Source organism: Chaetura pelagica, unplaced genomic scaffold (genome assembly GCF_000747805.2).
Source record: "Chaetura pelagica isolate M959 unplaced genomic scaffold, ChaPel_1.0 scaffold70, whole genome shotgun sequence".
Taxonomy (NCBI): domain Eukaryota; kingdom Metazoa; phylum Chordata; class Aves; order Apodiformes; family Apodidae; genus Chaetura; species Chaetura pelagica.
Window position 1 is genome coordinate 6,837,860 of NW_009952265.1, and position 27,880 is coordinate 6,865,739.

At 34.3% G+C, this 27,880-nt stretch overlaps 1 protein-coding gene across 1 annotated transcript in view; it reads right to left on the reverse strand.

Moving 5' to 3' along the window:
* Window positions 1–27,350, reverse strand: part of NOVA1 (neuro-oncological ventral antigen 1) — a 148,468-nt gene extending 121,118 nt beyond the window's left edge. The window contains 2 exon segments of the mRNA XM_010007748.1: window positions 25,911–26,054; window positions 27,257–27,350. Coding sequence (XP_010006050.1) covers window positions 25,911–26,054; window positions 27,257–27,350 — 238 coding nt within the window.
* Window positions 27,351–27,880: the final 530 nt, after the last annotated feature.

Genomic DNA, 27,880 nt, shown 5'->3' on the forward strand with positions numbered 1-27,880 from the left:
GCATAGTAAACTAAGAATGGTATTACAGAAATCATGAGCGGGGAGGAGGGGAATAAAAAAAATAATATCAAGAAACCCAAAGCTAAAAGCTTTTCATTTTTGTGGTTCCAAAAGACTGCTATTGAATGAACATATTTGGTTAACCAAAAATAGAGATAACTTAAAACCACAAGTTTTTACAGAAAACACATTTTAAGCCACATCTTAAATGTAATTTCCTTAGGAAACTGTACATTATAGCTAGTGGTAGACTTAAATTTTAAAAGAAAAACAAATGAACGCAAACAAGTCTATATCCCTGTAATCTCAGGAAACCTCAACTACCACAACCCTTTTACATGTGTTATTAACAATAGTTCCCCTTAGTTTAAGACATTTGTTTCACACATCAGACAGATTTCTTTATGTCACATCACAACAATGCAGAAGAAACTCAGTGTGGCACTTCTCAGCACAAAGAAAGACAAAGAAAGCAAAACAAAGAAAAAAACCCAACATGATGAAAAGTATAAATTTGGTTTCAATTTAATTTGAAGAATCAGAATAAAAGCTAGTAAATTTAGAAGCAGTAAGGTTCCTTCATTTCTGAAAAATATGCTACAAAACTCAAGCAACTGTTCTCCAAATTCTTAGAATAATCCAGTTTTCTACTAGCTACTTGATCATTTGACTAAAAATTAACAATAATATTTATGGTTTTCCTTCACAATTAAGATTGCCTTACACCTAATATGATTTTTTAAAAAATACTGCCTCTGCCTTCACTTAGTTTTCAATTTGCTACAGCATTGCCTAAATTATTTTTTTTTGCATCTCTGCCCTCATTTGGTTGGTTTTCTACTTTTTCCAAGTTTCAGCAAGTGAATCAGTGATATCCAATAGAACTATGAAAAATGAAAAAAAAATTCTTATGCTAAGTATGTTTTTAATGCTTCTCTAGAAAATCTCATACTTAACAGTGTGAGAGGTATGCTTTTCAACAACCCTCACCCACCACTCCCACTCCGAAAATGAAATGCAATTAAATTATAACCCTCTGAACAACTGAAATTATACAAGCTCAAGGATCAAAAAGAAAATTTACCGAAAGAAGTCAGTATTCTCTGTTCCCACACAACTCCTACACACCATCCTGACTGAGGCTTTCTGGTTTTGGAATATGACTGGGTACCTTAGCTCATGGTTTAAAATGTTTGGCATAACTCCTCTTTCAGTAGTTTTTCCTGTTAACTGTGACCTGATGCTGTGATAGCTACCAAAAGCCAAGAGACAACCCAAATTGCACACAATCAAAGTTCAAAGTAAAAAAACTAGATGGCATCATCTTAGTGAAGAATACTGGTAAGCAAACATGTCTAACTCTGGTGAGCTACAGGACACAAAGAAGAATCTCCTCATTTAGAAATGAATGCTAACTTTGAAAAACTAAGTGCTTGAGAATGCTCCAATGCAATGCTAACAAATTCAGTTCAGCCCAGCTTTCTACAGATGATCACTTTGAGCAGTATTTACAAATGCTCAGTTTTAAACTAAAGCAATTTAACCAGCAAGCAGCAAGTCAAGCAAACACAGCGGTATCAAAATGAACAATATATGGAACTACAAAGAAATTTTACATTTGCTGCCAAAAATAATTATGCAGAAGTTCAACTGGATCTCCAATATTAATACCATATTCAGCTATAGTTCTCCAGTCATTTTTCCCTTGTCAAAGAAAAAAAAAAAAAAAAGTCGTGGCAACAGCATACCTGACACATGAAGGAGGCTAAATTAATTATTTGCATTTATGAACAACTACTGCAAAAATGAGAAGCAGAAGAAAATCACAAGCAATCAATAACATCCTATTCCATGCATGCTTTCATAAATTAGGAGTAAATAAAATGCAGGGCAGCACAATGCTGATATAACAAGGTATTAACTCAATTACCCATTCAGTCAGTATGCATAATCTTTAATTACTTACAAATCATTAAGCAAATACCAAAAAAAAAAAAAAAAAAGAGTAAAAAATCACTGGTGAATTATATTTTCTGCACTTCTCCTTTACTTTCAATGGTGTCTCTCCACCACATCAGAAACCAAAAGACAGAAAGTGACAAAATAAAGGTCAACTTCTTACATATGTACAAAAAAAAACATGTCTCAGTTTCTCTTACTACATCATTCTCACCCCTCTGGACTGTTTCAACAAAAACAAACACAAGACACTTACAAGGTAAGACAAAGGCAATGACAATTTCTACAAAAACAATCTACAATACAAAAACAAATAAGAGACTATTACCTCCATTCCAGGTTATAGAAAAATATTTTATCTGATAAAGTATCACATAAGAATTTTGTCAAAACACACTAACAAGTTTAGTTAGTGACATTATACTATTCTCATTAACACTGTTAGGTATTTGATTTTTATTTTTTTTTTCCCTTTATTGTTAACTTACTAATCTAGTTGGAGACAAAGATACTTAAAACGGAAGCGGTAAAGAAAGTGTCATGTACTTCAACTGTCTTTCCTCAGAACAAAATTATTTGCTTTTGTCTTATATAGCATAAGTTACAATGGAGAACAAGAATTTTTTTAAATTACTTTCCCTGGTTTAAGAAAAAAAAGATTAAAAGTTCAGAAATTATTACTCCATTCATTTACAGGTTTTACTATCAGCAGAGAATTAAGTGCTGCTGGAAATAGACAATGTACTTCATGCAATCTCAATGGAGTTCTTTTGGACCAACTTTTGAAACTGAGAAAATATATTAAGCATTTCAAAATATATAGCTATAGAAAAACAGGGTCCTCCTGGATTGTACTTGGATGTATTTGATTTTGGTTTTTACTTGTGTGTGTTCAAAGGACTGACCATCCTTTCACTGGTGACAAAACGGCCTTTTAAGTTTTTATGTATTTTAGGATGTGTATTAAAGATTTTTTTACACCTTTATGTGTATGCATACATAGATATATACACACCTACAAATATCATCCTCTGGTCTACCAAAATATTGTATCTACTATCATTCTCATTCTGAGGTGACTTTCTTGTCATTCCATCTGTAAATATTTGTTCAGCCATATGCGACAACATGTGCTAGAGGCAAATGAACAAGACTCTAGGCTCTAATACTTTTGCAAAGATATGAAGTTGCAAGTACAGTAGGTATTCTCTACCTTGTAGACACTGAAGGCAATACAACACTGAGAATAAAGTCTCAAACAGGACAACCACAAAACTAAGAATTAAGACTCTACAATTCTCAAGCAGTAAAATCTAGGATGGAAAACACTACAGGAATTCTGAGATTTCATACAACTAACATGCATGTTTCTGTCAGTTGACTTGAAACCTTTTTGGATGACTACCAGAAAAGTAACCACAAAGTACCCTTCTTTTTCCTATTTAATCACAGTCAATGTTCAAAACCAAAGGTGCTGCATTTATGTGCTTGAAAGAAAAGTAAAAAATACATTCTCCCCTTTCAGCCTATTAGTAACATCGATTTCAAACACTGATAACTATCTTACATTCAAGAAAAGTAAGACAAGTATGGAGCAAATGGTTGTTCTTCCCTACTTCATCATCAGAAGAAATGAACCCATTAATCAGCTGTTTCATTAATACACCTGACTATTGGAAGATACAAAATAACTTCACCCGTAATTGGAGCACATTAGATTGCACACAGAACACTCACTGTTCTGTCATTTTTTCTTATTTCCAGTGCTCTCAATCAAAACTGAAATTTGTATTGAAATTAAGAATGTAGGAAGCACTATACTGGATCAAATACGCTATTCAGAAATGAAAAAAGAATCAGTCATTACAGAAAGATCTTTCCTCAGTGTATCTTCCCAGTGTTCAGCAGTTCACACAGTAACAGTGTATTTACTGCACACAGCAGGTGCACTCTGCATACAGCTACTACCATCCTGATCTTCCATGACAGTTTCTTTTTATCCACATCCAAATTTTCTACCAAATGAAAACTGGAAAATGAGGGATGGCACTCTGAAACTGATAAAACCTACCACTGCTCTAAAGGTACTTACTGCCTTTTTAAACACATTACATGATAATAACTCACTGGAAGCTGCAATGAATACCTGATAAGGAGGAAAGTTATAGATTCCTAACTTATTTTAATAGTTGTTTTGTTTTTTATTTGACACTCCAAAGCAATTCACTGTTGTCAGAAAAAGGCTTGTCTAACATTTCCAATGTTATTATTTGACCAAGGCAAATTTATAAATACATTCAAATCATCAACCAAAATAATAAACTTCTGGTGAGTTTACATTAACATTAAGCTATTTTAAGAAGTACCAGGCCACAAACGCTACAGTATGCTAGAATACAGTTGTTAATACATGCGTACAACGGGTTTTTTAAAAAAACATTTTCTACATAATTAAAGTGAAAAATCTTGGCAGTAAGGAATCTAGTTAAATTTGATTTTGCTAATTAGTTGTTTAATTGCATTTAATTTTTTTTACAGATGTTCACAGCTGATTGAGATCTATTTTCTAAGTGCAAAATTAAAAGTGTCTGGGATTTTCTAGACCTATAGAATTTGAATGTTTCAAAATTTGTGGGCTTTAACCTGCTGCTATAGCCTAGATATGCCCTACAGAATGATGTTTTATATGGAACATCTTTAAAAAGAAGTAGCTTTAAATTCATAAGACATGACAGATCAGAAAATAACTCAGATGCCTAACGTGTGATAACAAATTATCAACTGGATACATTTCAAAAACAGCATCCTTACTTATTAAAAACCACACCCAAAGATCACCAACATAAAGGAAATCCATCAAACTCTGGCATTTTATAACACATATGTAAGATGAGAGAAATACATCAGCCATTCCTTTGAGTCTCATAAAGCCAGGTTTCACTTGTGTCTTTCCACATCTACTTAAGTATTTTATAAGCTTTAAGATGACAACTGTTTAGAAGCTAACCATTACATTTGATTAATCTCAAGCAGTAATATTTTTGACAAATTAACTTTCCAGCTATGCTTTTCTCCTTTGCTAGGATTTACAGTCAGTATAGATTGAAATACTTTAAATACAATTTAAATATACATGCATGACAATTTTTACCTATATTTATTTTCTCTTATAGAAAAAGATAAATCAAAAAGTAAACACCAAAAATATATTAAATTAGCTACGACAATGTAACTTTTGAGTGAGAGATCACTTATTTCCACTAATTCCATCAAGGATAATGAGCTCAAGAAGGCCAAATGGATAATATCAACTTTAGAATAATTAACTACAGCTCCTAAAACATACTATTCTTTTCACTGGGTTTCACTTAGGTACATGAAATCCTGTTTTATAGAATGTATTACAGCTAACATACATATGTGAGTACATCTTTTATTGTGCTTTACATACTGATATTCTCTTTGTTGATATTTCAATCATTTAACTCCAAATTGAATTTAGCTGATTAAAGTCAGTCGGATTTGGTGCTACTTCACTTAGAATGGCACAGGCTATCAGGCATTTTTGTCCTAAGCATTGTGAGAATGGGAATTAAAATGTGCATCAACAGGAAAGCTGGGAAAAGAATTACCAGGAATGTTCATCCACTTTGCCTTTTCTCAGTTACTTTAATATAATATTAGATAAACATCTCACCTCATAGAGCAGAGAGAGGCTAGGCCCAATCACTTTGAATTATTCCTCAAAATTCATGTAGTCTTTAGGAAATGTCTTTTCTAACTACTTAAAAAAATTATTCTATATAATTTTCATCTTACTGTATACACTTATGTAAATTAAATATGAGATATTAAACAAATATTATGTAAGTATTAGGTACTCGTAAATGCTCCTGCACTACAACACAAGAATTCTTACAAATAATATTGTGAGTTTTAGTCACATCAAATATACACTAGTAATGTTTGAAATAATTGCTAAATGTACAAAAACATACCTTGATTATGGCCGAATTCAATTTATCACTGTTGAAATCTACCATATAAAAATGAAAGAACACAGTGACTTCTACCACAGAGCTCAAGGCTGGCTCAGAAACCAATCATACAGAAAAAAATTATAAGCCAAATATAATACTGCTACAGTAGCATAACCACCTCAATACCATGGACAAATGCTATTCCTTCTAAAGGGAGCAACTGAACATGAAGGCAATGCTAAGGACAAGCAGATAATCTATCAGGGCCACTTCTTACTAGGAATGGAGTCCTCTGATATTTTCATTAAAGTGATTTTTTACTCACAACATGAAAATTTGCTGTACTAGTTTTGCCTTAACTTTCTGAAGGCTGTTTTCCTAAAAAAGGTAGCATTGTTCCTTTTTGCTTTCTGAGCCAGCATTAGTAACACCAAAGTAAAAGTAAAATTTTGGAATAAAATCAATCCACTGCATCCACAAACTTTTTTTTTTTTTTTTTAAATATAACCTTACAGATCCCCTAAGAAACTGATTTTAAACATATAATTCCTTGCTTAGTAGAATATTCAGGGCCCAAGTTAACTGTAGTTCTTCACATTTTTACGTAAATGATACAATTTTTTTTTCTCTATTTCTATAATCTTCTCCCTACTCATAAGTAAGGGTTCTCCATGGCCAACTAACTACATGAAATATACCCTTGAATTAAGAAATTGCTTTTGGAATGGCTGCTTTTCAGTTTTACATTCAGAACCATTCTCTACTTTCAATTGCATCTAATTTCGTCAAAGATAGGTGAAAAGTCCTTTAAAGCAGGAGAGAAGAAGGAAGGGAAGAGAAAGACCTAAGAAATGCAGTATCACAATTCCAAAAATTACCACAGCTCATTTTAGGACACAAGTGGTGGCGATCAGCTTATTTTTCTTCTTCTTTTTTTTGTTTTAAATCAACTCTATTTAACACTTGCATAGAAAATAATGTTCACAGACCACTGACCAAATATACACCAAATTACAAGCAAGAAAATTAGAGCATAAGGAACCTAGCACTTTCAATAGGACAAAGCTCTCAACTCTGACTAGCAGCTTCATTCTAGGAAGTAAAATGTTGGTTACTGCAGTATACTATGGAAAAATAAAGAAAAAAATCAGTTAAAAAGAAATAAAGAGTATTATTTTGCTAAGATTTCTAGAAACACTTATGAATTATATGTCCCCACTTCCAGTTGCAATATTTAAAGATAGTTCTTCCACACATCAACACAAAAAATATTTGTAATGAATTTATAAGCTTTAGGTCTACATGTTTTAAAAGATCTTCTCTTTTAACTATTACTTGAAAAGCATTTAAATGCAAGCAAGATTAAGTGACAGTTACAAAACAACTTCTCCACCCTATTTATTTCTTACCCTGACTGCTACTTAAAAATAAAATTAACATAAAAGGTTAACTTGTTTAAATTAACATTTAAAAGTTTTAAAAGCGTTTAAAACACATCTGTTACTATATGTATAGTAACTGGAATATTTTTTTTTGTTGGTTCTTCAGAAAAGCCAAAGCCACTGCTCTAATCTTTTTGATTCTGTCCAAGACACATTCTCATGATAAAATTTATCAAACTGTCTAAACTTCATTTTAGAAAATATATACTTATAACAACACTATTTAATGCTTATACATTTGCATCCAGTGTCATACCAACACATACATATGGTGTATATGTAAAGCATACACATCACATAGCTACATGAAGTTAAGTCCAAAACTGGTCTCATCTCCTTAACAGTAACTTGGGATGTGAATTTCTTGGGGTAAAGAACAGATCTTTGTTCTACATTTCTACAGGAAACAGAATACAGGAATCCTATAGGGTTTCTATGTGCTTAGTCAAGACACAATAGTCTTCCTCAGGAAATAGGCAGGAATCAGGTTGTTGACAAATCTAAAACATATTTGATCTCACTGTGTACATATTACGAGGGAACCTTGAACTGTAAAATACTGTCAACTGTAAAAATGGTCTTAGCAACACTTCTCATAGACTGCTGTGAGAATTTAGAACTGCCAAACATTCTTATGCATTTAAATATCTAGACTTAATGGCCCCTTAGTTACAAAAGGAATGGAAATGTGCAACATAATCTGAAAACATGTTTTATTATAAATTTTATAATAAAAGTCCTCTATTACCAAGGCAGCAATTGCTATTACTATTTAGACGTAACTTTTGCTTCTTTTATCCAACTATGCAGACAGAAATATCCCAATACAAAAAGTTGTGACCCTTGTTATAAAAACTATAATGGATAATGCTGAAAGCCTGATTTTAAAACTCACAGAGACAGAGGTAAAGAAGCAGCTATTTTATCCCATGAAAATATTGTCAAACTGGACAGAGTTTTTAGATGTGAAAAAACACAACTTTGATTTCTTGCCTGCCTTTGCAAAAACATTGCAAAAAATCAAAAAGCACTATAACTGTTGCCACAAGAGTGGCAACTGTACCACAGCAGCATTCACTGAGAGGTTACAGAGTATCCACAATAAAGGATGGTAAAATTGATGAACACCCTATGTAGAGACATTCCTTTCCTCCTTACCAATTTGTTCACACAACTGGGAGCGCGTAGTTCCAAGACTACACACCCGTTTCCACAGCCTTTCCATGTACAACAGGACATACAATTAACAACAGGAAACTAAATATCTGAAGGCTTTCGGCTATTTGACTTGAAATTTCATTCTTTCAGTTTAGGCTTGGGGAAGGCTGAGACGATTGTATTTTTCATATGAAACTTTTTATTATGATGAAAAAGCACAGAAGGGAATCCAGCCTGCAGATGGCTGAAGAGCATATGGAACATGGATGAAAATATAACCACAATCTCATGCAAACTGGCAGAAAGTAGCGTTGGTTTAAAGGTAATATTGGTCTGTCTAGAACACCATGTTTAATTCCAACACAGTTTTCATTACCAACCAACCTAACTTTCAACTGAAACGTTATTGATTTATTAACTCAATCATATATTCACGTGACACTGTACTTGGAGTCACTTGACTATTAAAATAGAACTTGCCAAGACTAAAATTTAACTTAATACTAGGCTTTTTGTGGAAGGAATCATGCATTGTTTCAGGAATAAAGGCTACTGAGTGAGCAGCAAATCCCAGTGCTAATGAAACCATACCATTTCAGAAGTTCCCGTTCATCTTAAAAAGCATTTGCCAAGACTGAGGTTATGAATTATAGCTACCTGCAATAAGATGGAATTGGTCTTAATGATTCAAGAGTATGATTGTAAGAGTATGATGTCCCATTAACAGTTCTGTCAAAAAAACAACAAAACAAAAAAGGATAGCAGTTATTTTCATTAACTAAATTACATTTATCTTATGAAGGAAAAAGAAATGGCCCCTTTACTTTGCTACACAAGTTTTACCTTCCCAACCACTTGTTTGAACAGTCTCACACAAATAGACACCAAGCTCACAGGGCATATTTTGCTTTGTCATCCTCATCCTGTTTAATTTAGGACATCTTTTCAGTTAGTAAAGATGCTTCAGAACTTTTCCCTTACATTTTTCTTGTGGAGGAGCTTGGAATTAACAGCATCACCTCAGTTGTGGGGCAGATGGAGGGTTTTAAAAGGCCTACGATGATATTATATAGGTTGGTCTGGAAGGACAGCAGAGAACTGGTTTCCTTAATCCATGAGGTCCTGCCCATACCTGTTTTCTAACAATTCACTTGAATTAGCTTCCTGCAAGACTTCTCAGTTGCTTTCTATACTTTGTTCCTTTCACTCAGCACATAAGCACCCCAAGAATGACCTATGTAAGGGAACACAGATGAGGACTTAATCGGCATAAAGAGCTGTAAATTCAGTTAATTTATATAACTCCTAGCAGTGTCTGCCAGTATACCAAGAAATAAAGTTAGTAAAGTTTGTTGTTTTTTTTCCCCCCTTCATTTTTAGAAATGCAGAATGTTTACACAACACAAAAAAGTTAGTAATCCCCATGGTGGGCTCACCCTGGCTAACAGCTAAACCTACAAACTGCTCACTCATTCCCTCCTTCCCCCAGCAGAATGGGGCAAAAAAAAATAAGAAAAGCAAAAGCAAGAAAAATCACAGGTCAGGACAAAAATAACTTAATAGGAAGGAAAAGAGAAAGGAAGAAAAAAAAAAAGGAAGAAAAACAAAAAGATGCAAAGGCAATCACACATTACCTCCCACTCTCCAGATAGTCTCTGAGCAAAAGGCTACCTAAACCCCTCTCCCCTCCATTTTGTCGATAAGACAACGTTATATGGCATAGAATAGCTTTAATCAGCTCAGGTTATCTACCTGGTTGTGTGCCTTCTCCACTTCTAGTTCATGCTTAGTCTACTCACTGAAAGGGGTGGGCAGAGTCAGAAACAGAAAAATATGACACTGTGCAAACACTGTTCAGCAACAGTTAAAATATGAGTGCGTTGTCAACGCTTTTTTGGTCACAGATCTAAAACCTGGCACCATACAAGCTGCTGTAAGAAAAAATTTAACTCTACCCCAGCCAAACCCAGTTGTACTCAAAAGTCTTGCTTTCCTTCCTTCACTCTTTTGACATGTGAGACCCATGATTTTTATCTAGCTACACAGTGTGGAAAGGCCAGATGTGAGGACTGTAACCACTGCTAACAAATCTCAAGTGCTTAGTGTTTTGTTTTGTTGTTTGTTTTGTTTGTTGTTGGTTTTTTTATGCCTTAACTTATAAAACGAGGGAAGTTCTGCACTAAGAAAAACAGCCTATATGGAAAAAACAGATCTTCCTTCTTGCCTCATTGTAGACATTTTACCACAGCAAACATTTTGACCATCCATCAATACTAACTGTATCATTACTAAAAAAAATAATTAAAAAATCTTAGAATTCTGTAGTTAGAAATGCCTAAAATATTATGGGGAACACAGACTAGTCAAGGATTCTACTAAAAATACAGCAGCTTAAAACTACATTTTTAGTTATGAGAAGCAGGGTTTTGCAAAGGAAAAGGTCTGCTATCATTCCCTACAGGTTCTTGAGAAGGAGTCAGTATAACAGAATTAACAGCTTTCAGCTGTAAAATTACTAATTCCAGTAATACAGTACATTAAACTTGCCATTTGATATATATGCCAACTTAAACTACCACATATGGCACATCTATCTAATTATCACAGTTTGTGTTTTCATATGTGGAGCTGTTCTAGTTTTTAAACAATGTGTCAAAATGCACCATTCTATCTGAAAACAGAAGATGCTGTCTTTTATAATACCAGCAGGTCAATACTGTGGTTTTTACATGCAGTACACTACATGTAAAAAAAACCACAAAAACCAACAAACCACATTAGAACAAAGATTTATAATATTTTAGTAAAGCTTTTAGCTTTCTTATTAGTGAAATGTTAAGGTGTAAAATTAATTTTAATAAAAAGAAAAAAATCCTCAAACAGTGTTTCTCATTTTTATTTTTATTTTCTAGTTTTTAATTCACCTATTGACATACTAAGTCTTAACTGACAATGGAGAAATAAAACAATCAAGTTAGTTATTCTCCCAGTTTTGTATGCAATTAAAAATACTGTGAAATAGCACATGTGCAGACATCAGTTGCAGTGAAGACAGACCTCACTTGTGTTCCTTCTTCATGTGCAATTTGACCTCACTCACAACAATTGCTATTGCAGAATCATACATTCTAATTGCAGTTCAATACAAATCATGCCCTAAAATATTTTCTTTCAGATTCCCCAGCTGGTGCTTGGTGTCACTTCAGCTGTTCAGAGGGATTTATTTTTTTTTTAATGTTTCTTTGTGTAACAAGCAAAGAGCTCACACATAATTACCATGAAACATTACATAACCTTAATCTCTTCTGTTACAACTCAAAGAGGACCATGTTTTTTATACAATAAAATCAAAATATTCATGGAAACAGTTAACACTTTAGTAGCCAAAGGACTGTAGCAGACACTCAAAGTGCTTTTAGTTCATGTTCAGGAGTATAAAATAAAGGTAAAAATATGCTGTTTGGTCATCAACAACATTCTCCTCTGTATCCCTCAGATCTCGCAAATTGTAGGGGGTATATTTGATAATGTGTTTCAAAAGAAAGACAACATAAAGATATACTTGAACATACCATCTTATTCTAAAAAAAATACTTTATAAATAAGAAAATACAATAATTTAAATTTCTATTTGTTTTTAAATAAGCACCAAGTCCTTAAATCTGCAATTACCTTTGCAGAAGGTTTCCATTAAGCTCAAAATTAAACACATGCAAAAATTATGGTTGATTTTTTTGCAGAAGTAATTTGGAAGGTATTTGAACACTAAAACAAAACTTTTTTGTAGACTTTCATCTTCCATACATAAATTAGTAAAAGATTATTTTTTTTTTTAAGCATAAAGGCTTGTATAAACCACTGGACTATCCAGAATACAGGAAAACCCAAAGTATTCCAAATTTTTTCTTTATTAAAAAGTAGAATTATTTAATAACTAGATTTCTTTCATACATACTTCACTAGTGTCCTCCCTAACAAAACTTTCAGCCAATCCTTCTAAAAGATGAATCAAAACATTTTATGTCATAATAAACAAAACCAGGGCAATTTATCTTCATTATTACTATTTTAAGTCAAACAGCTAACATTTCCGTAGAATTTATTTTTAGAAAGTTTACCTGTGCCATTTAAGATTTCAATTAGAACTTCAATTACAGAATTATTCCACTAATCTTTTAAATATTTTTTGATAATACAGTCAGCTCCATGCCTCTTCATAAAACTTGATTTTCACCTTTCAAAACTAAAATAAAACAACTATGTTGGAACAAAAGAAAAAATGTAGCGTAATGACAGCAATTTGCAAATGGAAACAGATTCTAGAAAATGTTTAGTTTGAAGAGGATTTGTAACAGAATCTGGATTGGATCTAACACTTCTCTTTTAAAATGGACCTTTTAGCAAGACTGGAGTGTATTAAAATAAAGCCAGTATTTTAGTACAAGGAATTACTGAAGAGATTTACAAATATATTAAAAAGTCAGTATACACACAAAGACACAGAATTATTCTTTTATATCAGAAAATCCAGCCATGTTTTTAAGCAAAGCCGAAGAAGAAGAAATCTACAAAACATTATTGATTACATACACTAAGTTTTTATAATTTGTCCTGCATTTAGCATTAGTGGGTTGCATCTCTGCATAAAAAACTGAAAGGAACTTTCAAAACAGTGTACTTTTTTCTTGCAAAGAGACCATGAACTAAAAGAAAAGATTATAAAACTCTTACACCAAAGGAGAAGAACATGCATACTGGGCAAGTTCATACTGATAACCTGTATTACATAACCATTTTGATACACATCCCTTTGTAGCTGAAAAGACAACCTATATGATCCTCACCAAAACACATACATTATTCCTGTATTCATAATTTACTTGACTATTTTAGAATTAGACTTAGGAAGAAAAATATCTCCAAATGCAAATTCAAACTATCCAGCTGAGAAAACTTGTACTACAATTGTTTGCAAAGCCAGAAAATGGTGAGAACACATTCTTCCTCAAAGGAAAAGATAGCAGGAAATGTTAACTACCATAGATGAGCACCAGGGAAAACAAAAGAAAAACAACATTCCTTTGCTAGAATAAAAAAAACCCAAAACCAAACAAATAAACAAAACAAATAAAAAAACACCTTTACAAAGAAAGACCTATTTTATCAAAAGATCTAAATTGCAGTCATTTAAATATATATAGATATATATATATATATATATATATACACTAATATTCATCTATCCCTATGTGAAAGCACACCAGTATGGGACTATGTACAATGGATGGATATTTCATCTTGCATATATTAATTATTTACTTGAATTTAATGTTTGTATAGAGAAACTGTTAGTAATTCTACTACCTTTGTAGGAGTGTTTCTACTCACTTTACTAGGAGGCAGTGGCAATCAGGAAATAAATTATTTTCAGTCACAGTGCTTAAGAGACAAGAAAACTAATTTGTATCCCATTTTGTTTAAAGTAAACAATATCAGCAGTGCAAAGATGGAAGAACTGTATCCCACTGTATTAACCTGCATATATAAAGTGTGTGAACAACTTTAATAAACACTGCACTTTGGTGGAATATTTTATCTCAAGCAACACAACGAATGGGATTGAGCGCACCCTCAGCAAATTTGCTGACTACACCAAGCAGTGTAGTGCAGTTGACATGCTGGAGAGGATGGGTGCCATTCAGAGGAACCCTGACAGGCTGGAGAGGTGGGGCCATGCCAACTTCATGAAGTTTAACACAGCAAACTGGGTCAGGACAATCCCAAGCACAAATACAAGTTGGGTGGAGAACGGATTGAGAGCAATCCTGAGGAAAAGGACTTGAGGTTGTTGGTTGAAGAGAAGCTCAACATGACCCAGAAATGTGCATTTTCAGCCCAAAAAGACAACTGTATCCTGGGCTGCATCAAAAAAAGTATGGTCAGCAGGCCAAGGGAGGTGATTCTCTCCCTCTGCTCTACTCTTGTGAGACTCCACCTCAAGTACTGCGTCCACTGCTGCAGTCCCCAGCACAAGAAGCACATAGAGATGTTGGAGTGAGTCCAGAGGAGGTCCAAGAACATGATGAGAGGGCTGAAGCAGCTCTCCTACGAAGACAGAGAGACTTGGGGTTGTTCAGCCTGGAGAAGAGAATGCTCTGGGGAGACCTTATAGCAGTCATCTAGTACCTGAAAGGGGCCTACAGGGAAGTTGGAGATGGGCTTTCTAAAAGGGCATGTAGCGATAGGACAAGAGGGTTTCAAACCGAAAGAGGATAGATTTAGATTAGGTATTAGGAAGAAATTCTTTAATGTGAGGATAGTGAGACACTGGAACAAGGTTGCTTATAAAAGCTGTAGATGTCCCCTCCCTGGAAGTGTTCACGGCCAGGTTGGATGGGGCTTTGAGCAATATGGTCTAGCGAAAGGTGTCCCTACCCATGCAGAGGGGTTAGGACTCAATGGTCTTTAAGGCCCATTCCAACACAAACCATTCTGTGAGTCGATAAAAATATGCCATCATTCTCTTTTAGTTTGCCAGTAAACTGCATTAGAATTCACTAAATAATTACTATCAGCACTTTTCCCTCAAAATTACCATTGTGACATTACACCACTTTCTAAACCTACTGAAGTAGGTCATACTACAAAAATACGAACTTTATGTTTGTTCCTGAAATACTTTTAGTTTTAAGCAAACTTGACTTGAGTATCAAATAGACATCATCAGCTTATCTACACTTCCAAGTAAGCATACCTTACAATATGAAAGCCTCATCACCAAAAAACAGTGCCAAAACCTCTGCATGCTTTCTTAGTTTTGTCTTCATAAAAACTGTGACTGGGAAAAATACATTCAAATTAAGACACCTCTATGCTTAAAACTACTGAGAGCATTATAATCACCTATTCTGATGTTCTATGCAATAACATTTCACAGAAAGAAATCCCTATATTGTCTTAGGAGCCCATTTAACTATATGTATATTTTCAGGATAAAGGTCATTAACTTTTAATTGCAATTGGAATACTGTAACCCTTAGTAAATTGTTGCTAACACTTCCAAAATTTGTATTGGAAGAAACAAGACACCCAAATTAGAACTGGCCATTCTAGTAGAACATAAATAAAGACAAACAAATAAAAAAATAAAATAAAATCAATTCTCTTCAATCAACAAAAGGCACACAAAATTGACAAGCAGAAACTTCTTTACATAAGAAAACACACAATAATTTTGCTTAAGATGAAACTTAACAATTTCCTAGGCTGTTCAACATTGAAAGCATGGTAGCCATTTACACACCATATAAATGTCATTCCATCAAAAAATGACAAAAAGTGCATAAAAAATGAGGAGTTATTTTTCCTCATTCTGAACAGACACGTGTGTGTTGGAGATGGAAAAATCAAGGTACTTATTTTACAATAATGAATGACTAAATTTTGTGCCCTTCTCATGTCTGCACTCTCCAAAACAGAAAATACTAAGCTAACAAAGCATGAAGGACAGAACTGGAACCACTCCTGAACACCTAAACCCATATTCTTTCAATATCACAAACACGAGTGATTGAAAAATGTAATACAGAAACAAGAGAATTATTAGTTACTAATCAAAATACCATTTAAAAAAACGAAATAAAAAATTAAATTAATTAGGTATGAATATATTCCTTAATTCAAACTCTGGCCTTGCTTTCACTATCCACTTTGTGTCTCTAAGACTAGACAGTTACAGAACATCTGCATAAACTGAGGAGGTTTTGTTTTTACAAGGTGCAAGAAACCTAAAAAAGGACAAATTTAGCACCTCATTTCATCGATCTTCTTATCAAGAACATGCAAGACAGGCTTGGAGGCTAGCAATTACATGTGGATTTCTACATAGACTTAAAAATACAATTCTTAACAACCTAACTGATTTAAAATCTGGCTACCTGAGGAACTATTTGTTTGCTTCTTCTAAATACTAGTTATTTAGGGTAAAAAAGAAAAACAAAACAAACAGACCTCATTATAAACTCCTGTAAACTGAAGAGATACTGGCTACACAAGGTAACTTCCTTTTTATAGAATCTCTTTCCAGTCCAATTCTAAGAATTTACCTGCGCATCACCCAAAATTATCACATCTTTTTTTCTGGTTAGTTGGGAATAACTCATCATAAAAAAAAAATTCATTTCATGCATTATGTTGCCACTAGCTAGAACAGCTAGTCATAGATGGAGATCCATATAGAACTAAACAGCTTATGAAACTATAAAGTATATATTTTATTATTGTTAAAAGCAGTGCAAATACTAGATGAACACGTGGCATTACAAACCTAAAAAAAACCCACAAAAACTTATAACCCTGAAAAAATAATCTTTGTAAAGTTAACACTACCTTTTTTTTTGTTTGTTTGTTTTTGAGCATTTCACTATGCTAGAAATTACACTGCCTGAGAAAGAGAAATCTCAACAAAAACTAGCAGACTTAAGTGTGCTGCCCTGCACAGTAGAAGACTCAGAATTTAGGAAGCTATATAATTACAAAGGAGCTCCTGAGTAATCAAATTTTTACTTTATGTTGACAGAGTCACCAAGTGTTCATCTAGTACAGTAAGTAGAAGACATACAAAGAAGAAAGTGTGCACACACATGCAAGACAGAAAACAAACTTCATACACGTTCTATGTCTATCACTTCTCATTGCAACAAATCCTTTTTATAAAGATTTAAGGCATTCAGTAGCAGCATTTCACTGCAGATCTTTGAATATCAGCACAGACAGAATGCCAAGAAGAGCCCCGCTTGCTCCACAGAAGTTTTCTTCAAATCCAGGTCAATAAACTTGTAAAATGCCACCTATTTCCTTTTTTTAAATTATTTTTTATTTTTTCTTCTTTTTTGTGTGTGTTTTGCAGGAAAACTGTTGTTAGGCTGCCAGTTTACAATAAAACAAATATTCTGTAACTCCAGCTCAATACTGCTGCCAAAACTAAATTGCTGCTGCTGCTACTACTACTATATACTACCCTACCTACACTCTGGCAATTCCCAACACCAGATTACAGATGGGGACAAAATGTAAAGCTCAGCAAGATCAATCTCCAACTCAATATACAGCACAAATAGTCTTTCCACCTTCCCTCATAGCCAGAATATTTCACTGCCCAACTCTTTGGGAACACACTCCGATATAGTTTGAATTCTATAAGCACACTGGATGCTCAACAAAGCCAACTGAATGGACATGTGTCATTTCCTACTTTTCCAGTGCATGATTTTATAAAAACATTTTCAATAATTTCTGTTATAGAGAATCCACAGTTGTATATTCAGTGAAATATTTGTACTTTTTTACGTACAGTTTGAATATCAGAGTTTAAAACACACTATGAAGATGATAAATTGCTCCTGCCTCTGATTATCTGGTTCTTTACAGAGAATTTTCTTCCCCATATTGACAATGAAGACTCTAAAAAGAACTGAAGTCACTACCTGAAAATAAAATTAAAGAAAATACAGGTACATAGAAATCTTCCAAGAACTTTGGAGGTGCGCACTATGATTCCTGATTCAAACAAACAGGTGCCACTCTAGGAAGTGGGGGAAAAATAGTACAAATGTGTGAAGCTCTTTATGTGGGAGATTACAAGAGAGTTAAATGGCACTGAGCAAGGCACAAAAAGTGCTTTTAAAATAGAAACAAGGGAACATGCAGAGAACCTCAGTATCTAATTTAATTAATGATTGAGAATGCAAAGGCTCCAACTGGTGAAAAATTAGCAGCAGCCATGAATTTCACTGTAGTTCTGTATAACAAGTAATCTTACCTGAGTGATTCTCAAAAAAATGTCAACACATCGATTGTATTTTTCATCTGATCCTGTCAATGCTGAGATGACAGGCCCTGCAGGATGCAGTGAGAGATCAATGATGAAAAACAGACGTTTATTCTTTTCACAATCAAAACCTAAAAGACCAGGCAAATAAGAAATTTTGTCCAAGATTCATGCTTCTTTTTATCCAACAAATGGTAATGTGACATAATCACTTTCATATACATAAGTTGATGAGAATGTCTCCTCCTCACTCACAAGGGACATGACCCCAAATCATTCCTATCACCAACACATAACTTTAAACCTGGTCCCTAATACACTATTCTTTCAAGTGCTATTTGGTCATATAGCTAGTTATTTACATCAGCTACTTCGTACATCAACCTATATTCCCTAGGCTTTCAAAAAGGAGACTTAATTTTGTCAATTATACAGAACACTTAAACACTTACACAAAATGTATTGCAATTCAGAAGTCGAGAAGAGCACTGAAAAACAGTATTAGCTCACGCCAAGAGTAGTAACTTAATATTGAAAATATTCAAAAAGTTACAAAGGTGTATTAGCACTGTACAGTTGGGAGCTGAATTCCATACATGTGTTTCCAAATACAGCCTTTTCAATCAGACCAGGTAAGTACTTGCAAATGAATTTTAATGCTTGGCTATAATCAGGAACAGCATGTTTAATATTAAGAAAACTTCAATAAAATTCAACCATAATTACTAATCAAATATGTAAAGGAAAATATGGGGGATGGGAATTTAGACAGTTGTCATTTGATTATATATTGAAATATTTAACATGTATATGAAATAAAGGGAAAATTTAAAACAGAGTATCCTGACAATCATTTCTCTATTTTAAATTAAAATACAAGTTTTGTAGTTAATCCTTATAATGCTATGAATAATCACAAATTGGGACACATATAACCCTGAAATCAAAACAAAAATAGGACAGAACAGAACCTTACAACTATCTCATGTAACAGTTAAAAGATCTCTAGGTTAAACTCTGGTTTGATATTTCCTTTGAGGGATGGAAAGACAGAATGGCCCTGAATGCCACAGAGAATGTAAGGAACCCAACAGTTTCCTAAAGCTGTGCCATGCAGTCAGGAAGGTGACTGTAGTGTATCTACAGTAAATTAATAGTCTTGCACATGCACAGCACACTCATTTATTCCAACTGTCAAATACCAAATTCCAATCTTTCATGTTTCCATGTTACTAGAAATCCTTAAAAGAATCACAAGACTAAGTTAGCCAGCAGGAGCACCAAGCACGCTTCACTACAGAGCATGCTATAGTACAACAGAAATTCACACCAGACACCAATACTATAACTCTCCTCATTTGCAGACGATGTATTTGTTGTCAACATAAACACAAATACTGTTGCTAAGTCCATTATAATGGTGATATTTCAAAACATTTATTAACTTAGTTACTCCATAGATCTATTTGATAAACAGTAAAAAGGTATTCATTTTTTAATACATTAGGAATTTTATGCTAGTGTTAAAACACTTGCAGCTAGACAACCAAAAGGCCTACCTAGAAACAGTACCATCAATGGGAGTCAAAAACGCAGCCTTTCCATTTCTAGTTATGTATCACATTTTATACCATGACACTGCATCCTGTGAGAGTCAGATTAATTAAGACCAACAGCAGCTGCAGTGCAACACGAGAAGCACACTGCCACAGCTCTCACCAGTCCAGACCAATTACCTGCACCATTCCAACACTGGAAAACTGACAACTACCATACTCCTCACCAAGTCATTAACTCCCACTGGCCTACTGATAAATGTTAAAAAACAAACTAACCTCTTTTTTTAAGAAGGACTGCAAAGCTGACTGCACCTGCGCCGGGATGCAATGATTAGTCCCAGAGAGATGCCTGCCAGTTAAATCTTTACAGATGTTGCTTAACTTTACGGTAGAGCTGTGTCCAAAGACGGAAAGGAGATAGTAGTTAGGCACAAGCCCTTCTCCCAAATCCCTCTATCTTCCATTTCTAAAAGCCAGTCTGACAAATTCACTAAATCCAAGGTTTTCTCCTCTGGCCAAAAAGCTACTGATCACTGAAGAAATAAATTCTGTAGTCAACTACTGGTGACAATATCTAAGTTAATGCAATTAAAGAAAATGAACGAGTATTTGAAAAAGGTATTTCTTGTTACAGGCTGCACACGCAAAAAAACCCTACATATTTCTTCACTGCATGAAGAAGAGGAAAACAAGAGATTCAGTCACTCATTGTTTATATATAATTATTTCTTTATTTTTAAATACTAGCTTCAAGACATATATTCTGACAAATATCCCTTAAAATTTTGTTCTATCTGCAAAACACCACTGAAGTATTGTATGGAAATTTTAAACTTTACAGAAGAGAAAATTTAGTTTTCAGTGCATACCAAGTACAGCTATTTATCTTAGGCTTCAAGTTTATAGCAGTTTGGTTTCATTTGTTTTGTTGTTTGTTTTTTTCCAGAATGCATAAGTCCAAAAAGGAGACACTGTCAATCAATAATTGCTTTATAGAACTTTTAACTTTATAAAAAAACAATACTGTCACTAGAAGCACCTACATTGGCATAAGTTTTGTAATCTACTGAGTTTTCAATTATATTGAAAACTAGTCAAAAGAAATCACAAGTAAAACAGCCATCCTCACTTTGTTCTTTATCACCAAGTGAAGATAAGTTAGTTTGTATCCTTTATTAAAGTTAGACTAACCATTCCCAAATTCATCACAAGTTGATTTAAATCTTTCTTATACAAAACAAGGACACAGCACTTTCTGACAACCAAAGCTATTTAGTAAGTCAAAGTTTATTCACTCTTATTTTTAAACATGAATAAGCCCCTACATGTAGAAGAAATCAATGCAAAATTTCGACTTAAACTTCCACTCAAAATTTATCTAAGCTTATTAAATGAAAAGCTGATAGGTGACAGAACACTGGGTGACTGAGATATGTAACAATCTCGAGATCATAACAAGTTACAGATTCAGTTTCAGCTCCCTTTTAAATGTAAAATACTAAGGATCTGCTGGCTAAGGAGCTAACCTTTTTTTCCTTCTGTTCCAGTAACCAGGCAACAGACAACTGTCCAACTAAGAATTATCTCTCTGAACAGCTGGCCATCAACACTTGGGAGTTTTTGGTGGTTGATTTTTTTTTTTTTTTTAAACAAACAGAAAGACCAGTGATTCCAGTGATTACAAACCTACACAGCTCATGATTCTAACTCTGAAATCTCTACTCTCTATTTAGTCATTTCCTCAGTCCCCAAGTTACTCATAAAGGTTAACTTTTTCAACAGAATCTAAAAACCTTAGATAGATACTTTACAAGTCTCTAATTAGCTAACATTAACAACTTAGAAAAAAATTACAAGTATCAAGAATAATAGTGAATTGTCTTTACTTCAAGGAGTCATGACAACAGCTAATAACTAACACCATTCTCACTTCTAACTCCATTACTCTTTTTCCTCTTCTATACCTGAAAAAGCAGCATTGCACTTCAACATTATTTCAAGTGTGGATTTTTAAACAGATTCTTTTCCCTGCTAGACTTTAAGTTAGTTTTAAGAGTTAAAAATTAACAAGACAATTCCTTTATATAATAAAGGCAATAATAATGGTGAACCATGCTTGATATAACTTTTCCCTTCCCAACACCTTAAAAGGAGCAATGAAGCTAGAAAGTGAACTTATTAATTATAAAATTCAGTAAACTTGTGTTACTTACACATTCAGTGTGCTTAAAAGTTTTTTAAGAGTCAGAATAACAGATTTCTCAAAAGGATACTCGCACAAAGATTAGGTAGATAATCTCCCATAATAAAAAAAAAAACACCTGATATTCAAACACAAAACATCTCCATCTCAAGAACAAGTCACTTGACAAAAACGTAACAGACATGTAACACTTCATACACTCTCTACATGAAGCAGGGGAGGAAACTTCCACCTTTTGTCTTTTCCAAATATTTACTTCATTACTGATTAGAAATCTGTTATAAAAACAAAACAGCTAATCTATTGTTTAAAGCAGTAAAACCTCATCCCCATTTAATTATCTTTTTGTTAATCTCTGCTCTTAATATGACCTAATTTCAGTACATATGACTTCACATTCCAGTAAACTGATAAATACCGAGACAAAATTCACTCAAGCACCAACTTCAAAACACACAAGATCCCACTGCAAGATAAACAACATTATACAATATAATATAATTTTGTGTGTGAGCAGGTGTGAAACTAAGGTGGGAGCGCAGAGAGAGAGAGCAAGAGAGAGAAAGCAAGCAAGAGTGCACATCACCATTTGCAATGGATAAAATACATATATCCAGGGTAGTTTGCATTCCAGCACCCACTATAATTCAGAGAAACAGGTAAGGCAATGAGATTTTAGTACAATCAAAATACTGACTCTTTATATTATTAAAAATAAAAATTTATTTTAAAATAGCTTCCCTGAATGGCCACTTTCTTTATTAAGCTCACTTCATCAATATTAAATTGCGTGGCTACACCTGTATTTAAATTTTAGACAAGAACCTACTAGTCAATACACACACACACTGTACTTCCCCACAGAAAGGATCAGCACCATTTAATTTTAAAGTAGGGCATATTTTGTCATTTTAAGTTCATTTCCACTAATCTAGGGGGACAAGCCTGAAGAGGAAAGAATTGGGGATAATCTAAGCACAGTAACCAAAGTCAAATTGCAGAAGTCCAGATAATTAGAAAAACTGGGCTGGTAACCTGAAAAGAGAACAATGAACTGTACACTCAAAAAATAAGACTACAGTGGACAGTATTGTATTTATATACTGTTTCCTATTTTGTAAACTAAAATATTCAATGAAAGGCTGTTTTTTCCTGCAATTTCTTGTAATTAGAGCTGCCATATAATTCTTCCATAATTATGTCACCTTTTGATGCACAAAAATAATTCCAACAGAAATCAGTCTGCATACTGAAGTCCTATATCACAGAGAAAAAAAAGAAGACTATTAGATCATAGGAACTACTAATGACTTCTGTATAACAACCATCTTCCTCCTTTCCAACCAGCAACTTACTCAGACTGTGCTAAAAGTTTTCAGAAACACAGCAAAGTTTTACAGAAGCTTTGGCAAAAGAACATTTCATAGAGAAACATACTTTAAACACATTTATAGTCACAACCAACACAGGTGCAGACAAAATAACTTCTATTTGGAACATAGAATAATTGCTTAAGAACATTTGCAAGAAAAATAAACCACTTACTTATATTAGCTATTTAATAAGGTTTGTATTCCCTAATGCTATAGGAACACAAGAGTCTGGAAGAAACCCAAAAGCCACCAGCTCAAAGAATGCCAGGACCTCCAAAAATTCCATGGGCTGGTGGTCAAATGCAAACAGAAAGACTAGTAAGAGCTAGCCATGCTGGAATCCATTTCTGATCCCTGTACTCCGCTCTAGGAGGTATCAGTCACCAGCTTCCTTAAGACACTCATTTTCTATTCGACGCACCGTGGCTGCAAATTCAAAACAGACTATGAAGTCAAACTGGAACTTCATTTGCACCTGTTACATACAGTGAAACTGCTGGAGCCTCGTTGCCCTAGTTATTAATATTATTACTACTGATTTTAAGAGAGAATGTGTTTATATTGCAAAGGTTTTTCCTCATGTGATTCTAGCTTACCATTTTCTTATTTTTCATAGGTTCTTCTGCTACTACTGCTGTATCTTTACAATTTGCTACCAAAAAAAATGTAATTCTGATTTAATCAGAAAACAGAAGCGCTATGCTAGAACACTGAACAAAAGATCTGATCTTCAATGCGTCCTTTCCCAGTGAGTGTAAATAAACTGTAGTAAAATGAAAAGGCTTGTAATTTGTTATTTGGAATATTCTTCATAAACACCAATTTTCTGTAACATCTTTGCATATCTGATACCACCTCATGTATAATGCAGAAAATCTATTTCTTTTAAACCTATTGACAGTGAATTTAATTTACTATTGTGGCTCTTTACCCAGATTGCGTTATTAATTCTGCAATCAGGCTCTTTTGAATGTTTTTATTTCTTCCAAGAGTTTTCATAATTCTACATTGATTTTTTTTTTCCCCACCCTAACATACCTTTTAAAATAAAGGACCATTTTCTCTAACTTTGTAAAGAAAAGTTAAAAAAAAAACCAAAACCAACAAAAACAAGTATCAGTTCATAAACTGTATCTTTTAACAGGAAAAATCTACATGCATCACTCTAACCTCTGACGTTTGAGCATTATAATTATAAACTACATTCACTAAGGAAATATACAACAGGTGCATTAAAATTTCCACATCAAAAATGATCATTGCAAATAGACCACAATCTCACCATTAATAAAAAATTTTCCACTTGTCCCTGATACTTAAGTCAGAGGATGGGAAAGCTAAAGCTCCAGCGTTAGCATTCTATTTACATCCGTATCAACCACCTTCACTATTTTGTAGAATTCAGTCATCTTGTTAAACTAGATCAAATGCAAAGCAGCTCTTATTTTTCCAGCAGAAGAGTTATAACAGCTAGTCAATTTAAGACTAAATCACCAGTTATTCTTCAAAATAACAACATCAAAACACACACATAAAAAAGCATTATCTGTATTATTATTTACATCAGTTTTTAAAAAGTCCTCTAGAATAAAGTTCAATTACAGAATGCTAATTTGTTAAACTTTATGAAAAAAACCCACAATTATTTGGTTCAGAAAGTCCTGAGTATCATTATGTAAGGCGTCTTCTTCAGAAATCTTACAAAGGAGAAAAGCTAAACAGGGTATTTATTACTGTTATACGCAAATATTAAAAACTTGGGTTTTGTGCATAGACACAATTGATGTAGAATACTCCTTTCTTTATTAATCCAAAGTATTTTACACTTTTACAGCACAGCTTTCTTTCACTATCGTCATAAACATACTATAAAGAATGTCTAAAGAGCAGCACTTGTCCCCTTAGCTTCACTCCAGAGTCAATGAACAAAGCAGTGAAGCAGAAAGAAGGTACATAATGCATTTAAAGTAAATGGCCCATTCTTTAAGAGGAGGCCTCTCATTTTTACTCATTCTAGCTTAATTGTCATTACAATGTCTGGAAACTTCAAACGAACAATTATTTTTATGCCAGCTGTCAAGTTGGTTCCTTAAAGCCATATCTATTATTTTTTAAATTTAAAAAAAAAAAAAGCAAGCAAAATGTTAATTAAAATATTTTTTGGTAGAAACATTGTAAATGTCTTTAAACATGTTTCAAGCAGTTAAGATTGCTAGATGGTGCCCACTCCATTTCATACAACAAGACAGAACATTTACATTCACTGTTGCACTTTGTAGCACACTTTTCTCAGAGACAATGCTTCCAGCTGCACTGGAAGCATAATCGTCAATACATGAAACAGACCGGCATATACAGACATCCCTTTGAATTTAATAAGAAAGAATTGGCTGATTTTTGCACCTACCTGGATAAAAATCTTTGGATTTAGACAGCTTGATGGTGGCCCCAGTCTCTTTCTGCAACTGAACAATTGTCTGTCCTCCCTTCCCAATTATAGATCCAGCAGCATAACTAGGTATGAGGACCTTTAGAAAATACTGGCCATCCTCTGAAAAATTGAGATATGAATGGTTAATATGGCTTACAAACTTTGATTCTTGCTCCCCAGACCCACAAGTAAACAAAATATTACATCTTTAAACTCATCCAGTAATCCATGCATTTACATCTAACCAGTTGCGTCATACTAGGAGGCATATTTAGACTATGCCTTTGACATTTTGAAATACGTATGTTTATTCTGAGCAAATTAAAGAATCCACAAGACTCCTTAAGTCTTTACAAGAATAAAATCCAAATTATATCTCAAAAGTGGATTTTTTTTTCCCAGAGGTAACCACAGCATGCAGAAATTATTGGACCCCTTTAAAAAAAAAAAAAGCTCTGCACGAAAACGTGCCTAGTGGCAACTACAACCTTGCTTGAAAATACTGCAAAAGAAATGTCAAAACTAAGAAGGAATGAATTGTAAATTCTGATCAGCTATTTGTCATTAGCAAACACATGAGAATGGCAATTAGCTATTGCCTGCATTCTTCTGAAGTGAGCAAAACGACTACTCTGCTACCAAATAACCCACCCAAAATGTGGGGTTTTATTCCAAGCATTTCAGCCACTGCCAAGAAAACAACTCAACATGGTGTGGATGGAATCACTTGCCTAAGTAATCCTGATGTATTCCTTTAGCACTTCTTAAGCAACAATGATCTCTTTTAAGCTCATTAATTAAAGGACATTAAGAAGAATTTTTCCCAAATGATCAAAAGCCTAAGTCACTTATTTTAAATACACTTTAAAAGTGACGAGATGGACAATGCCAGTCCTCTGACCACCACCACCGTTAAAGCACACAATTGGAACAGGAAAAAAAAAAATGTAATGGAGAGAAAAAAAAACCAAACACAACACACAAAATTTAAAAAAAAAAAAATTCCCAGTCTAATTCGGCAATGATTTGTGCCCTCACTCCACTGCTAAACCCAGCTACACTGATAGCCTAAGGACCTTCTGTAACCAGCTCCTAAAAAGTGCAAGACAATGAGGTTACAGTGTGCCTCCAGACTTAGGCTCTCCCCAGTAATTAGGCAACGTCCCACTGGCACAGATTATCAAGATTTTTATCATTAAACCTGTTTCACAAAGTTGTTATTTTTGCCCCTAAGCAGGAGGAACGATCCCGGTTTATCTTAGTTATCTCATCCGAGACTACGAGCGTCTCAAGAAGTGCCTGTGTGTGACAGTCGTGCCCACCCGTATTAGCATAGCTGGCTGAAACGTGCACTGCGCGCAGCCAGACCGCTGCTCTTAATACTGGGCAAATAAATTCACCTCTGCCTCGGTGCATTGTTATGACGGCTCCAGTGCAAACGGATGGAGGAGATGCTGGTCCCGTTATAACTCATCTCCTCCAGGAAGCTCAGGATGTTAACCAGCGAGTCCCTGCAGCCGAGAGGCGACTACCCCCACCACCAGCCAGCCCTCGCCCCCAGCACGGCACACACTCGCCGTGGATACGCTGACAATAGAAGAGAGGCCAAGGAGAAGGAAAACGCACGGCAAGGCTGAAATTCAACTTGCGACCCAGAGGATGTAGAAAGAAGAAAGTGCGTTTGCCGTCTCCTTCCAGCTGCCATTTAATTTCGCCCATCGTTAGGACGGGCGAGGGAGATAGCTGGGCTGCAGAAGCCCCTTGTGCTCCCTCCTAGTCTCCGTAGGGTCACGGCTGTGCAGCCCCAGCGTGGATATTAAATAAAAAGACTAGTAGATGCTGAAAACCGACGCCATTTTGATGAATGATAACATTAGAGAAATGGGAATGTCTGGGAGGGAAGGGGGGGAGGCAGGCAGGCAGGTAGGGAAGCAGAGAGGTGGGTG